At 39.0% G+C, this 14,409-nt stretch overlaps 1 protein-coding gene across 2 annotated transcripts in view; it reads right to left on the reverse strand.

The window, feature by feature from the left end:
* The window catches only part of scaf8 (SR-related CTD-associated factor 8), a 285,263-nt gene that overhangs the window by 129,961 nt on the left and 140,893 nt on the right, over positions 1-14,409 (reverse strand). For both annotated transcript variants that reach the window (XR_013888261.1, XM_080200340.1), the window contains exons 11-15: positions 13,937-14,055; positions 13,605-13,798; positions 4,531-4,631; positions 2,284-2,397; positions 228-384 (exon numbers count right to left, since the gene is read on the reverse strand). Coding sequence is in view for 1 of the 2 variants with exons in the window: in XM_080200340.1 (XP_080056466.1) it covers positions 228-384; positions 2,284-2,397; positions 4,531-4,631; positions 13,605-13,798; positions 13,937-14,055 (685 nt within the window). In the remaining variant the exon portion in view is untranslated. The remainder of the gene's footprint in view (positions 1-227; positions 385-2,283; positions 2,398-4,530; positions 4,632-13,604; positions 13,799-13,936; positions 14,056-14,409) is intronic.

Below are 14,409 nucleotides of genomic sequence, written 5' to 3' on the forward strand. Positions count from 1 at the left end.
TGGAGACAAAACTTGTCTTGGAAGTTGTCTATAAATTCACCATACAGAAGTTCAACAGACTTGACTCAACAGAAAAAGAAACCACCAACAGTGGTTATACACAAGATTCTAGATACAATTGAAAACCCAAAGAACAGACAATCTTCTGAAATGAAAAAATGCAGGAAAAGTAAAACATGCATCAGAGACCTATGATAACCCATTAAGGTACAATGATGACCCCATACCACTATTAACAGTTTCCTGGTCGATCATGCCTCCCTCTGAAAAGCCTTCCAAATCATCTAATTTCAATTTTTCCCAAGGAATATACGTGACTCCAAGGTCCACATCCCAGAACTGCTTATACTCTGGTTTCACGCCTTTGTTTAAAGCCCAAGCAATCTAAGGAAAAGAGAAGATAAACCAGATTAGACAATAATGCCAAGACATTCAAGTGAAGAATATAAGGTACAAAGTTCACCTCTGCATTTTGGTACTCTTTCTTTCTTTCCTTAATTATGTTAAATATGTACATTTAATACTATTTTACCAAACATTTCTGGACTACATAAAATATTCGTTCAGGATCATAAACACTGATTTATTTCTTCTTTGACAAGACTGCAAGAAACTACAAAAGGTTGTGAATGTAGCCCAATCTATCACGCAAACCAGTCTCCCATCCACTGACTCTGTCTACACTACCTGCTGCTCAGCAAAGCAGCCAGCATAATTAAGGATCCCATGCACCCTGGACATTCTCCCTTCTACTTTCTTTGTCGTGAAAAAGATACAAATGTCTGAGGTCGTATACCAACCAACTCACAGAATCACAGAAACTCTACAGTGCAGAAAGAGGCCATCTGGCCCATCGAGTCTGCACTGACCACAATGCTATCCAGGCCCTACCCCCATATCCCTACACATTTACCCGCTAATCCCTCTAACCTATGCATCTCAAAACACTGAGAGGCAATTCAAGAACAGCTTCTTCCCTGCTGCCATCAGACTTTTGAATGGACCTACCTTGCATTAAGTTGATCTTTCTCTACAAGCTAGCTATGGCTATAATACTACATTCTGCACTCTCTCATTTCCTTCTCTATGATTGGTATGCTCTGTCTGCATAGCGCATAAGAAACAATACTTTTCACTGTATGCTATTACATGTGACAATAATAAATCAAATCAAACAATTGATCTTATGCTATTTTAAGAATTATGCAGATAATGTGATTTAAGGGTTGGCTTAGTTATGGTGCCTGGGTTTTTTGGAGACATTTGACCAGAAAGATGTCAAACTTCTGAAGCACTAGTTCAATGTTTATGTTACAATCTATATTGCCATTCCTTCACTGTCGCTGGTCAATATCTGGAATTTCCACCCTAATAGCACTATGGGTGGATCTACACCAGATGAGCTATAGTGGTTCAAGAAGACAGCTCACCACGACCTTGCCAAGTGCAAGTGGTGATAAGCAACAAGTACAGGTGTTGCCAGAGATGCTGGGATCCCATGAAATACAAAAACGCAAATTCTCTCCCAAATTTCCAAAACAAAACATTATTTAATGAGATGAATAAGGTTAATGAACAATATGCAATTATTCAGAACCTGCTGACTGAGAACAAAACATATGCTGCTAGTGAAGTAGTGTTTTGCCAGGTGAGTGCACCCTGGGAATCCATTCTGGCATGAGCCTCCCCTCTTAAAATAAACTCTGTCCTTCAACCAGATAAAATCTCTCCCCAGTAGTGACCTTACATCTAGGAAGAAAACACAATTTTGTTCTGAAATAAAATCACATGCAACAGATCTACACTGCAGCTCAGCTGACACAGCACCGCTTTTCTTAATCATGTACCTGCCTCAGTATTCTGTGAAGCTTTGCGCTGTGATTTTCCCTTATTTGAATGTACAGACAATCCAAATCATAAATGCAAAAAACTGCCCACACAACTGGACCCTTATCCAGAGCCACAAAATCCTGAATGACCTGCAAATTGGGCCGTGTGCTAGAAACCAAATGACCTTTTTTGAAGTACATAGATCAGTCAATATCTGTTCAGGGAATAAAACATATCATGATATTTCAGGTGTAACCCTTCAGCAGAACTGATGAATAGGAGAAAGCATATTTTAAAAAGAAATTAAAACCAAAAAATGTCTCAAATATGGGATTCAGTAAAATACTTTTTATACAAGTAAATTGCTCTTATCAAAAAACAAATAGAAGTCTTTCCTTTTTTGTCAGTTTCATTTATGGAACTAGCTGCAGTTCATTCAGAATTCAAACTTACCTTAATAATTTTGGACCCCATTTTAAAGGATCCAGTGCTTAGTTTCTGAAGAGCACGGAAAGCATCTTGTCGATGAACCATGCAAACATATGCACATCCTCGAGGGGGTATCATCTAAAAAGAATATGAAGTGCTGATTATTATATATATTGCAACTTGGCGTAGGTGTACTAGGAATAATTTCATATTTTATAGTTGTCAAGAAACTCAAGAATATAATAAACAATGAGCAGAATGGTAACAGATTTAAGGTGGATATAGAATCCAAAGACGTGCAGGTTAAGTGGATTGGCCATGGTAAATTTGCCCCATATTGTCAGGGGACTAGCAGGGCAATTATGTGGAGTTACAGGATAAGGCCTGGGTGGGACTGTGGTTGGTGCATACTCAACGGGCCAAATGGCCTCCTTCTGCACTGCAGGGATTCTATGGAAGGGGCAGAAAAATGGCAAATTAAATATAATGCACAGAAGTAAGAAGTAATGTATTTTAATACAGTAGGGAAAAGGAAGTCAGGCAATTTAAATTAATGCTGCAACTCTGAAGGGGATACAGCAACAGTGGATCTGGGTTTGTATGTACTCAAATTCTTAAAGTGGAAGGATAAGTTGAGAAAGCTATTAGAAAAGCATATGACAACTTTTATTTTTATAAAAGGAGCCATAGAGTACAAGGAAAGGAAGCTATAAGTATTTGCAAATCACTGCTTAGAAGTGTCCAATTTTAGGTGCAATATTTTTGAAAGGGTGTCTAGACCTTAGGATGGACACAGAAGTTTGCCAGAATGATACTAGGATTACATGGAATATTTAGAGAAGCTGGGGTTGATGTTCTTGTGAGTATAGAAAACTGGAGATTTAATAGGTGTGTTTTAACCAAATAAATAAGGAGCGAAACTATTTCCAGTGACAAAGTCAGTAACCAGTGTACTCAGATTTAAGGTAATTGGCAAAAGAACCAGAGATATGTTTTTTTTCCCCTTTAAATTGGAGCTGTGATAACTAGAATGCATTGTCCGTAAGGCTGCTAGGAACAGATTTAATAAATTTCAAAAGGGAGTTGGATAAGTATTCGAAATTGAATAACTTGCAGGTGTTTGGGGAAATATAGCAGTGTGGGATTAATTGGGATAGGACTTTTAGGGATTTAGCCACTAGGGGCTTCCATGTGGTACCATTCAATGATTTACACAAGGCAATACAGGCATCTGAATGTTGCCCAAAGAATGGATTTTCCTACTTTACTTTGACTGACTTGTGTTCAGTGCTTGGACTCAAGAATACATGCATTTCCAGAATAGTTTTGCCTATTTCTTACGTCCAGGACATATATTATTTTGCATAATACTGTGACAACCCAGAGATCAAAGAGCTTTTTTTTAAAAAAAGCATTGCATGCACACATTTCTAAAACTCTTATTATTTTGTTTCAGTCATTGTTTATTCTATCTTCATTAATCAAGTTTACTCAGTTCCTATTGACTCATTGCTCTATCAGTCATTACTAAAATCAGATCCATGACACTTGCATTTTATTTCCAGATCAACTTAAAATTGATTTGAAATTGCATTTTCAGCCAAGCAGCAGAAAAACCATGGAAACTCAATTTGATTAAATTTGATACAATTCCTACTTTTTTGGGACAACTGCAATTACTGAAATCTACAGAAGAAACTTGCGAGGAGGCCTGGTAGTGAGAAATTTTCATGAATATCATTCTGTTGAAGATGTGCAAGCCAGATGCCAAGAATCACTAAACGTGAAATCAATTCTAAATTATACATTCTAGCATGTGTAAATTATTTATAAATATCTCACCTTCAAGTTCTAGCCAGTACAAGGAGCAGCAGAGAAAATGTGTGCGAAAAATTACTGAATGAGAAACTGATTTTTATAACAGACATTAAGTGTCAGTCATCCAGTGTCAATCACAGTGAGAACTTATTTTTCACTGGTTGGCACAAATGCCTGCTAAGACATTGCAGCAGTCCCTCAATACTGTCTGGGGATGTCACCTTGAATCACGTGCTGTGGGATCCTGGTCTGAACCCAAAATCTTCTGACTCTGTAATACCAAAGTATTACCACTGTGCTATGGAACACTTATTGCATGGACTGCATGATGATTTTATTGTTCCTACACTGCCATTTAAGAGAACTCTGTTAAAAAATACTCAATTTTTCCTCACAAGAATGTCAAATGTTATTTATATTTATATACTGCCACAAATAAAAATCAATACTCACATTTATTGATTCAATCTGGCCGAATTCCTCAAAGAGATTTGTTATATCTTGCTGTGTTGCCTTCTTGTCAACCTGACCAACCCATAGTGTGGTGCTGCATACTGAAGTGCAAGTGTGAAATAAAGAGAGAAAAGTTAAAAAAAGACAAATGTACATAAAAAGCTACTGTTGACCCACAGCATTCACTCCTTGCCATAATAGGAACAGACATGAAATTGAAATACAAATTTCAATGCAATAAGCTGGAACATGACCTGATAAAAATACAAACTTGTATTACACATTATGACCCTATGAAGTCATAAAGCCTTAACAGCCAATGAGCACGTACAAAGTGCAGTCATGGTTATAGTGTAGAAAATGTGGCCGCGAAGATTCTACAAACAGCAATGTGATAATGACCAGATCATCTATTTTACTAATGTTGGAAATGTTGAAGGATAAATATTGCACAGGTCAAAAGAATAAAGCTTCCCTGTTTTATTCAAAACAACGCAGTGGGATCTTTTACAATCACTTGAGGCCTTTAGGGTTTCAACTTAACGTCTCACCTGAGGGACAGCACTTCCAACTGTACAGCAGTACTATTATTTGCTCAGCACTGCACTGAATTGTATGCATGTCTCTGGAGTGAGATTTGAACTGCCAAATATATATAAAAAGAGAAGTACTAATGAGCCATCACTGGCACTTGAAAGCTTTCACTTGCATTCACCTAGGAAATCTATGCTATAGGCTTGCAATGATTTTTACATCCTTTCAAAACACAGTGTCCAAAGCTGCATAATACTCTTGCCTTGGCCTAATAACTTTAATTTTTAAATGTTTGGTTTTAATTCCATGAGAGAGAAAGACTAGGTAAATAATGTTGTTTATTCAAAAGTAAAATGCATTTGGCATCATTATTCCCCATCCAATATCATGCATTTTTCACTGATTTGTTTTAGAACAAGGTTGAAAAACATTCATAAGAATGTAAAAAATAGGAGCCGGAGTAGGCCATCTAGCCCCTCGAGTCCGCCCCGCCATTCAATAAGATCATGGCTGATCTGTAGTGGCTCAGTTCCACTTTTGCGCTTTCTCCCCATAACCCTTAATTCCCTTGCCTACCAAAAACCTATCAACCAGCGTCTTAAATATATTTAGCGAGGCAGCCTCCACCACTTCAACGGGCAGAGAATTCCAGACATTCACCACCCTTTGGTCTGTGGACCAGAGTCCAGTCCATCAAATGTTTCCATTTGTTCTGCCAACCAATGTTGAAAGCATGAATACAAGTGGAATTGACAGATACAACAGTGAGGCTATCATCAGCAAACATGGAAGAGAAATCGTCTGCGACTGGAGGAGCAACAAGCAGTGGGAAGAGGTCACTGTGCTCAGCTGAAATCTGAGGACCGGAGCAATGAAAAAAATAGCAGAGTGAGAGTGCACATGGGCGAAGGAGTGGGTGGCTGGGCCGGAAGAGTCAGGCGGACATCAAGTGCAAGGGAGGGACCGATGGCAGCAAAGGAGCGGCTGTCTGCAATGAATATTCAGTAAGGTTCAATAACTCTTGAGAAGCAAGATTTAGCAATAGATCTCATGAGATGTTTACAGGTGACACTGTGCCCACAAACACCAATGATGACAATGTGATGTGGAAGCATAGGTAATGGATTCATTATCATCAAATTTCTCTCATCTTTCAGGAATGCAGGTAATGGATTCTGCTTATGTTGAAACCAAAACATTCAATGTCTGGATTGGGACTATAAGGCCATACAGTCTCACCCAGGGGTTTTAGAGAGAACATTGGGGGAAAACAGGAAGTGGTCCCAGAACAACTTGTCAGTGGATGGGGGTACTGATATGTCAAAAAAAAGTTGAAAGCGTGGTGATGGAAAAAGAAAATATTGGTGTCAAATAAATGGAAGTTAAATGCAGAGTAAATAGAGGAGATCACAGAAGAGAAAAAAAACCCATCAAATTACATAAAAAAAGCAAATACCTTGTCACTGCCAGTAAACAATTTCCTTCAATCAGCTACCAGCTGGGTAGTTAACGGGGTGGAGACAAAATATTTGACATAATCAATTGGACAATGTGACTTTTACTGAGAGAAGAATTCCCAGTCATGAACTAAACAAGGTAACTGGAAAACACAAGTCATGACTGGGGCAATTGGGAAGAGGTCAGATGACAAGCCTACCCCTTTTGTGTGTGTTTATGCACCTGCTTTTCTTGCAGAACAGAATAAGCAATTGAGACTCTGAAGCAACAAGACTGAATGGGTCTCTTCCCCTTTCTCTATCTGGTGTGTAAGTTTTGAATCCTGTCTGCTGGTTTTATTTATCCAGGTATTGCACATATTTTAAAAAGAACTTACCAAGGCACTGGCTTCAGAAGAAAAATTGTTTGTCTACAGCTTTAAACTGCCTTGTTGCCAAAAGCAGCAAAACCGCAAAGAAAAAGCAGCAGGAACACCAAGTTCAGCCTGAAGCTACCAAGTAACCAACCTTCCAGATATTCTCCTTCAATTTTACTGGACTCTATGTGAATTTGTGCATCCATGTATGTAGATCAGAGCATCTTTTTACAATTTAACTGACACTGGGTTAAGTATAACTAAAACTGTCCTCTTTAATTTTCAATAACTAATTAAGTCTTTTATGGTCTCAGCAGTAAACAGTTAAACACTCATGGAATTGGAAGCTATATTGTTTTTTTAAAAAATCCACAGTGATCAAATTATTAGGGCAAAAACAAGGGTGCCATTCAACCCTATCTCACCTGATTGTAGCACAGTACAGAAGGGATAGGTGAACAGGACTTGGTGAAAATTAGGAGATAGGTAGCAGAGTTACTATGTACCCAGTAGTGACCCCTGGGATATGTCACTTGCAGTTTGAAGTTGCAGTTGTTTTGATGGCTAAAACGGTTTATTTCAAATATATGGACAGATGGAGATGGAACATCGGGCAGATGGGATTATAATTTCTAATTATAATCACATGTGAAGACCAGTCCCAGAAGATGATGATTATTAGGTGGTTTGATAGGTTATGTTTTCATGCTTTAAATGCAACAGATATCACACAAAAGAAGCCCTGTGGCATAATATCAGAGTTCCGGTTGCTAATTTACAGTTCTAGTGTTACAGAAACAAATTATGGGAGGACTTAAATCCACAAACATTATTTAGTTTTTTATTTACTTTCTTTACACAAACAGGCCTACATTAACACTGCAATGAAGTTACTGTGAAAATCCCCTAGTCACCGCACTCCGGCACCTGTTCGAGTACACTGAGGGAGAATTTAGCATGGCCAACGCGTGTCTTTTGGATTGAGAGAGGAACCAGAGCACCCGGAGGGAATCCATGCAGACACAGGAATGTGCAGAGTCTGCAGTCACCTAAGCCAGGAATTGAACTGGATGCCTGGCGTTGAGAGGCAGTGGAGCTAACTACTGTGCCACCATGCCACAGATAATAAGAACATAAGAACATAAGAAATAGGAGCAGGAGTAGGCCATCTAGCCCTTCGAGCCTGCCCCGCCATTCAGTAAGATCATGGCTGATCTGTCGTGGCTCAGTTCCACTTTCCCGCCCTCTCCCCATAACCCTTAATCCCCTCTCTTATCAAGAACCCATCAACCCGCTTCTTAAAAATATTTAGCGAGGCAGCCTCCACCACTTCAACGGGCAGAGAATTCCAGAGATTCACCACCCTTTGAGTGAAGAAGTTCCTCCTCAACTCCGTTCTAAACCGCCTCCCCTTTATCTTGAGGCTGTGCCCCCTAGTCCTATTGTCTTTTTTGAGCGGGAAGAGTCTCTCCACCTCTATCCTATCCATCCCATTCATCATCTTATACGTCTCAATGAGATCTCCCCTCATTCTTCTAAACTCTAATGAGTACAAGCCCAGTTTATTCAGCCTCTCCTCATAGCTCAATCCCCTCAACTCCGGTATCAGCCTAGTAAACCTCCTCTGCACTCCCTCCAGGGCTAAAATATCCTTGCGCAGGTGCGGCGCCCAAAACTGCACACAGTACTCCAGCTGCGGCCTCACCAATGCCCTATACAGCTGCAGCAAGACCTCCCTACTGTTATATTCAATCCCCCTCGCTATGAAGGCCAGCATCCCATTCGCCTTCCTGACCACCTGCTGCACCTGCAAGCTGGGTTTTTGCGACTCATGCACAAGGACCCCGAGGTCCCTCTGCACCGTCGCCTGCTGCAGTTTTTCGCCACGTAAGTAATAGTCCTTCCTACCATTCTTCCTACCAAAATGGACCACCTCACACTTGCCAACATTAAATTCCATTTGCCATTTCCTGGCCCATTCACCCAGCCTATCTAGATCCTTCTGCAGACTCTCCACACCCTCCGCACAATTTGCCTTTCCCCCAATCTTGGTGTCATCAGCAAATTTCGACACCCTGCACTCAGTTCCCTCCTCCAGATCATCTATATAAATGGTAAATAGCTGAGGCCCCAGCACCGACCCCTGGGGCACCCCACTAGTCACCAACCGCCAATCCGAATAGCACCCATTGACCCCCACTCTCTGCCTCCTATTTGACAACCAATCCCCTATCCACGCTAACACCCTACCCCCAACTCCATGTCCCCTGACCTTCTGCAATAACCTCTTGAGGTACCTTGTCAAACGCCTTCTGAAAATCCAGAAAAACCACATCCACCGGCTCTCCTCTATCCACTGCCCTAGACACATCCTCATAGAACTCCAGTAAATTTGTCAGACACGAATTCCCTTTAATGAAACCGTGTTGCGTCTGCCCTATCAAGCAATTCCCTTCAAGATGCCTCGCAATTTCCTCCTTAATGACGGATTCTAACATTTTACCTACCACAGACGTTAAACTAAACTTTAATCTAAACTTAAAAGGTCTAGTCTACATATCTGTTAATTAGAACTGTTGATGTCCAGACTACAACGCAACTCTGAAAAGGAAATATTAAACATTGTGCTTGAATCCTAGTTCTAGTGGTATTTTAGCATCTTGCTGTCATATTACATAGGATTGCATAGGATATATGGCACAGAAACAGGCTAACAGCTCAACCATCCCTGTTGGCATTTATGTTCTACTTCAGCTTCCTCCCATCTTTCCATATGCAAATTATCAATTTCATTCTCCTTCTCCTGTCTAACTTCATACCTTAAATGCAAACGTACTATTCATTTCAACCAATTCCTGCAGTAGCAAAATAATATTAAAGCAAAATACTGTGGATGCTGGAATCGGAAACAAACAGAAAATGCTGGAAAATCTCAATAGGCCTATGATAGCAAGCCTTGCATTCTCATCACTCTCCAGTGCCTTTGTATGCTATTGATATTTTTCCACCCAGAACTGCAAAGTTCAAAACAGGTTTAGCATAATTCCCAACTTCTCAATTCTAGCCCTTTAGTAACTAAGCCTAGTACTTGCTTTTCAAATAAAAGGTCTGTGGCACAACCTTTGGTGATTAGAGCAATTTCACTCAGATCTTTGTCCCTTTACCTCATGCAGAGTTACAACTTCCAAATAAGTGACTATCCTATTCTTCACAACATAATGTTCTGTAATTTGTTGCACTCCTTACTAGTATTGACTCTCCTCCCCAACTTGGTGTCAGCCATAAATTTAGAAGTTGTGTTTTTGATTTTGAAGTACAAATTGTTTACGTAAATTGTGAATAGCAGTGGTCCCTGTATTGATACTTGTAGAACCCCACTTTCTAGCTTCTGCCATTCCGAATAACTACTCCCACTCTTGGCTTTCTGTCTTGAAACATTCTGCTTTGTTCCCTAATTCTATAAGGTTTCACCTTATTAATCTGCTTTGGGGGCAATGTATCATAAACCTTTTAAAAATCCAGATAAATTACACCTACTTCCTATAATCCCCAGGGCATGTTTTGTCCCCATATACAGGTATTATGTTAACTTTTGCCAGTCTTCTAGTACTGGACCTTTGGTCTAACAATTTAAATACATGCAGTAATGCCACTACTATTTCTTGCCTAGATTTTTAAAAAATGTGAGGATACAATCCACCTGGACAAGGGCTTTATCATCTGAGTTTGTTTATTCAATATATTCCCTCCTCACCCCCAAACTTTATCTTAAAAGTCATCTCATAATTGAATGCCACGTCCACCTGTATTACTTCCCCAGCAAATATCAAAGAGAAATAATTATTTAATCTTTCTGCCAGCTCTCTATTGTTACCGGTGATATTAACCTCTATCACAGCGTTCTTTTGTTTATTTTTTATGCCTATAAAATATTTATTTTGTGTTCCTTGATAACTTAGTTTCATAGCCTCTCTTTGCCTTCCAAACTGTTCTTTTGACTTCTCTCCTCATATTCTCTTATATGTTCCTCTGCTACCTATGTGCTACCATGTATCGATTCCAATATTGAATCTTCCCTTGGACTTTTTACATACTGGGGTTGGAAAGCAGTCCTATACCAATTGTAGGAACTCCATTCCCATTTCCCACCTTTTCTATCCAACTGATATTAGGGTGCCTGTTTTTACATTATCTTTCAACTGTAAATAAACTTAAACAAGTAGCTTAAGCCTGTCCACATTTCAGGTAGTGTTATATTTTTTCATCTCTGGTGCATATTTGAGAGCACCTCACATATGATCCAGTAGGCATTTTACCACGGTGAGAAAAGAATCCTTAAGCCATCTTAATTCATATATGGCAGTGAAAAAAAGCATATTTTGATTCATGGTCAATTTTGCATCAAACATGTTTCAGTCTCTTTTCCAAGTCAGAAAATTGTGTGTTCAAGTCTGCTTCAAGACTAGACCACAGAAATCAAGGCTGACACTTTAGTGTAGCAATGAGAGAACTTTGCATTATGAGAGCTGTCACCTAGCAGATGAGATTTAAACAGAAGCCCACCTGCTCTCTCAGGTGGATTGAAAAGATCCCATGGCACTAATTTGAAGAGGAGGAGAGTTCTCTCCAGTGCACTGGTCAATATTTTCCTTCAGTCAAGATCACAAACTTGTTTGCTTTTGTGAGAATTTGCTATGAGCAAAGTGATTGTTCAGTTTCCAATATTACAACAATGACAGTGATTACACTTCCAAAATACTTAATTGGCTGTAAAACATTTTAGAACGTGCTGCGGCCGTAAATGGCACTAGATGAATTTCAGTCTTTCGTTCACAACTGATTCTGCTTCAGGAAATTGCTGCCCAGTCAATGCAATAGCAAGTACTGGTAAAAATCCTGAATTTGAACAGTCCATTTAGGTTTTAGATCTGTTCAATGTGTCAATGTTTTGGCTAATAAGCGACATTTCAATCACATACATTTTTGTAGAAAATATCCAACATACACTAGAACGATGCAGGGAAACATGCTTCACTCATATTTACTTAACATCTACTTTCATTCAGGAATCAAGAAAGTAAAAGCGTCATAATGATCAAAAACACACTGGCCCTTGCTTTCTACCTCACCATTTTAGCAACAAATGAATAAAAATAGATGTGCAAATGCCATTCAAGTTCTAAGTACTATGATTGCATGCCCAATGATAATTTCAATTACTTATTTTGTATACTAATTAGAAATGCAATTAAACATGTTTTGATTCACGATTGGCCAAGTATTTAACTGATCAGATGTTGAACAACATTGGTATACAAGTGCCATATCACAGTTGACTGTCCTTAGGTAGCAAGCTAAGACCAGGAAAGCTTTCAATTTTGAATCCTCAATCTCTCTCATACAATATACTAGTTCATCAATTTACAGTAGATAGGGTGTTTTAATCAATAGATGTTAATTTACATAATTTTAATAAACTACAAAGAATGATCATATTTACACCTTTGCATTCCTGCCTCTTTTTAACTCTGTAAAAATGTAAGAGGGTTTTAAAATAACTTTTTAAAAAATCCCTGCAGTGCAATAGGCCACTTGGCCCATTGAGTCTGCACTCACTCTGAAAAAGCCCACTTTTCCATCCTATTCCCATAACCCTACACATTTACCATGGCTAATCCACGAAACCCACACATCTTTGTACCATATAATCAATATATTACATCATCAGAAAAGAATCCTTAAGCCATCTTAATTCATATATGGCAGTGAAAAAAAGCATATTTTGATTCATGGTCAATTCTGCATCAAACATGTTTCCATCTCTTTTCCAAGTCAGAAAGTTGTGTGTTCAAGTCTGCTTCAGGACTAGACCACAGAAATCAAGGCTGACACTTTAGTGTGGTAATGAGATAATGCATTATGAGAGCTGTCACCTAGCAGATGAGATTTAAACAGAAGCCCACCTGCTCTTTCAGGTGGACCGGAAAAATCCCATGGCACTAATTTGAAGAGGAGGAGAGTTCTCTCCAGTGCATTGGTCAATATTTTCCTTCAGTCAAGGTCACAAACTTGTGTTTGCTTTTGTGAGAATTTGCTACGAGCAAAGTGATTGTTCAGTTTCCAATATTACAACAATGACAGTGATTACACTTCCAAAATAATTAATTGGCTATAAAACATTTTAGAACTTGCTGCGGCCATAAATGGCACTAGATGAATTTCAGTCTTTCATTCATAACTGATTCTGCAATATAGCTTGGCCTAGCCATCTAATCTGTACGTCTTTAGGAAACCAAGGCACTCAGAGGGAACCCACAAAGACATGGGGAGAACATGCAAACTTGACACAGATAGTCAGCCAAAGCTGGAATCGATCCCAGGTTCCCGATGCTGAGGCTGCAATGCCATATTTTATTGTTAGGCACAGATTTGTTAAAATAATGGATTAACTGATGCAACGGTATCTGATACAAACAATTGTCTACTGCATCATGTGAACTATTGCAGTAGGCTGATTTATGGAATTGGGAAAGACTGGAAGTGCAGAGAACTATAAACATAAATGGGGAAACACAATTTATTTCAGTATCTCAAAAAAAACTCTTGTGCAGAACACTCAACAACAACGTGCTACATGTGCTGCCAATTGTATTATAAGCATTTTCTGTCCTGTATTGAATAAAAAAGCAAACCTTTGCTACACAAGAATCTTTTCATAATTACATACCGCTAAGTGTTTTAGACCTGATTGGTGGTAAACCCTTTTTCTGGCGTTCCTTTTCGCGTTCCCTTGCACGTCTTTCACTAGAGTAAGATCGAGATGATTTCCTTTTTCTCTCTTTTGACCTTGAACGAGAACGTTTACGATGCTTGCGTTTCCGAGATCCTGATCGGGACCTGGACCTTTTCTTACGCGGTGACCTAATCAAAAATTACATAAAAATTAACAAAGGTTTCAGATATTACATTTAATACCTTATAATTTGCAGATTATCTACAAAAATATTTTAATTAATATTCTAAATAAACTGCCTCAAACATGAGTCATAAATACTGCACCTTGAACGAGATCTTGAGTGTGTCAGAGATCTTGAACGTACTAAAGGTTTCTTTTCTTCATGCTGAAAGATTTCCTCTTCAATAAGGTCCTGACCATCAGGAGCATCAATATCCATATCCTTAATAACCCAAGGTATCATTAAAAAGAAAGGCAGCAATTAATTCAAGGGTCAACGAAGTGCAGACATGTTAAAATTTTTCTAATGCTGGGCCAAGTACTGAATATCAACTGCTTTAAAAATTACACTGAAGGGCATCAAGTATAGGGAGAGTGTGCCAGGCATAACTGCATTTTCCAGTTCCAAATGCTGCTATGAATGGATACATATACTATTACCCACATTGTCCAAGAATTAATGCAAAAATAATTGCTCCCATTAAATACTGCCTCACAATAATATTTACTTAATGAATCTGCCAGACCTTTCTGTATACCATGGGTTCCCAAAATGGGATCCGTGGAACTCCATCGT

Source organism: Carcharhinus amblyrhynchos, chromosome 12 (genome assembly GCF_965287045.1).
Source record: "Carcharhinus amblyrhynchos chromosome 12, sCarAmb.v2.hapA, whole genome shotgun sequence".
NCBI lineage: Eukaryota > Metazoa > Chordata > Chondrichthyes > Carcharhiniformes > Carcharhinidae > Carcharhinus > Carcharhinus amblyrhynchos.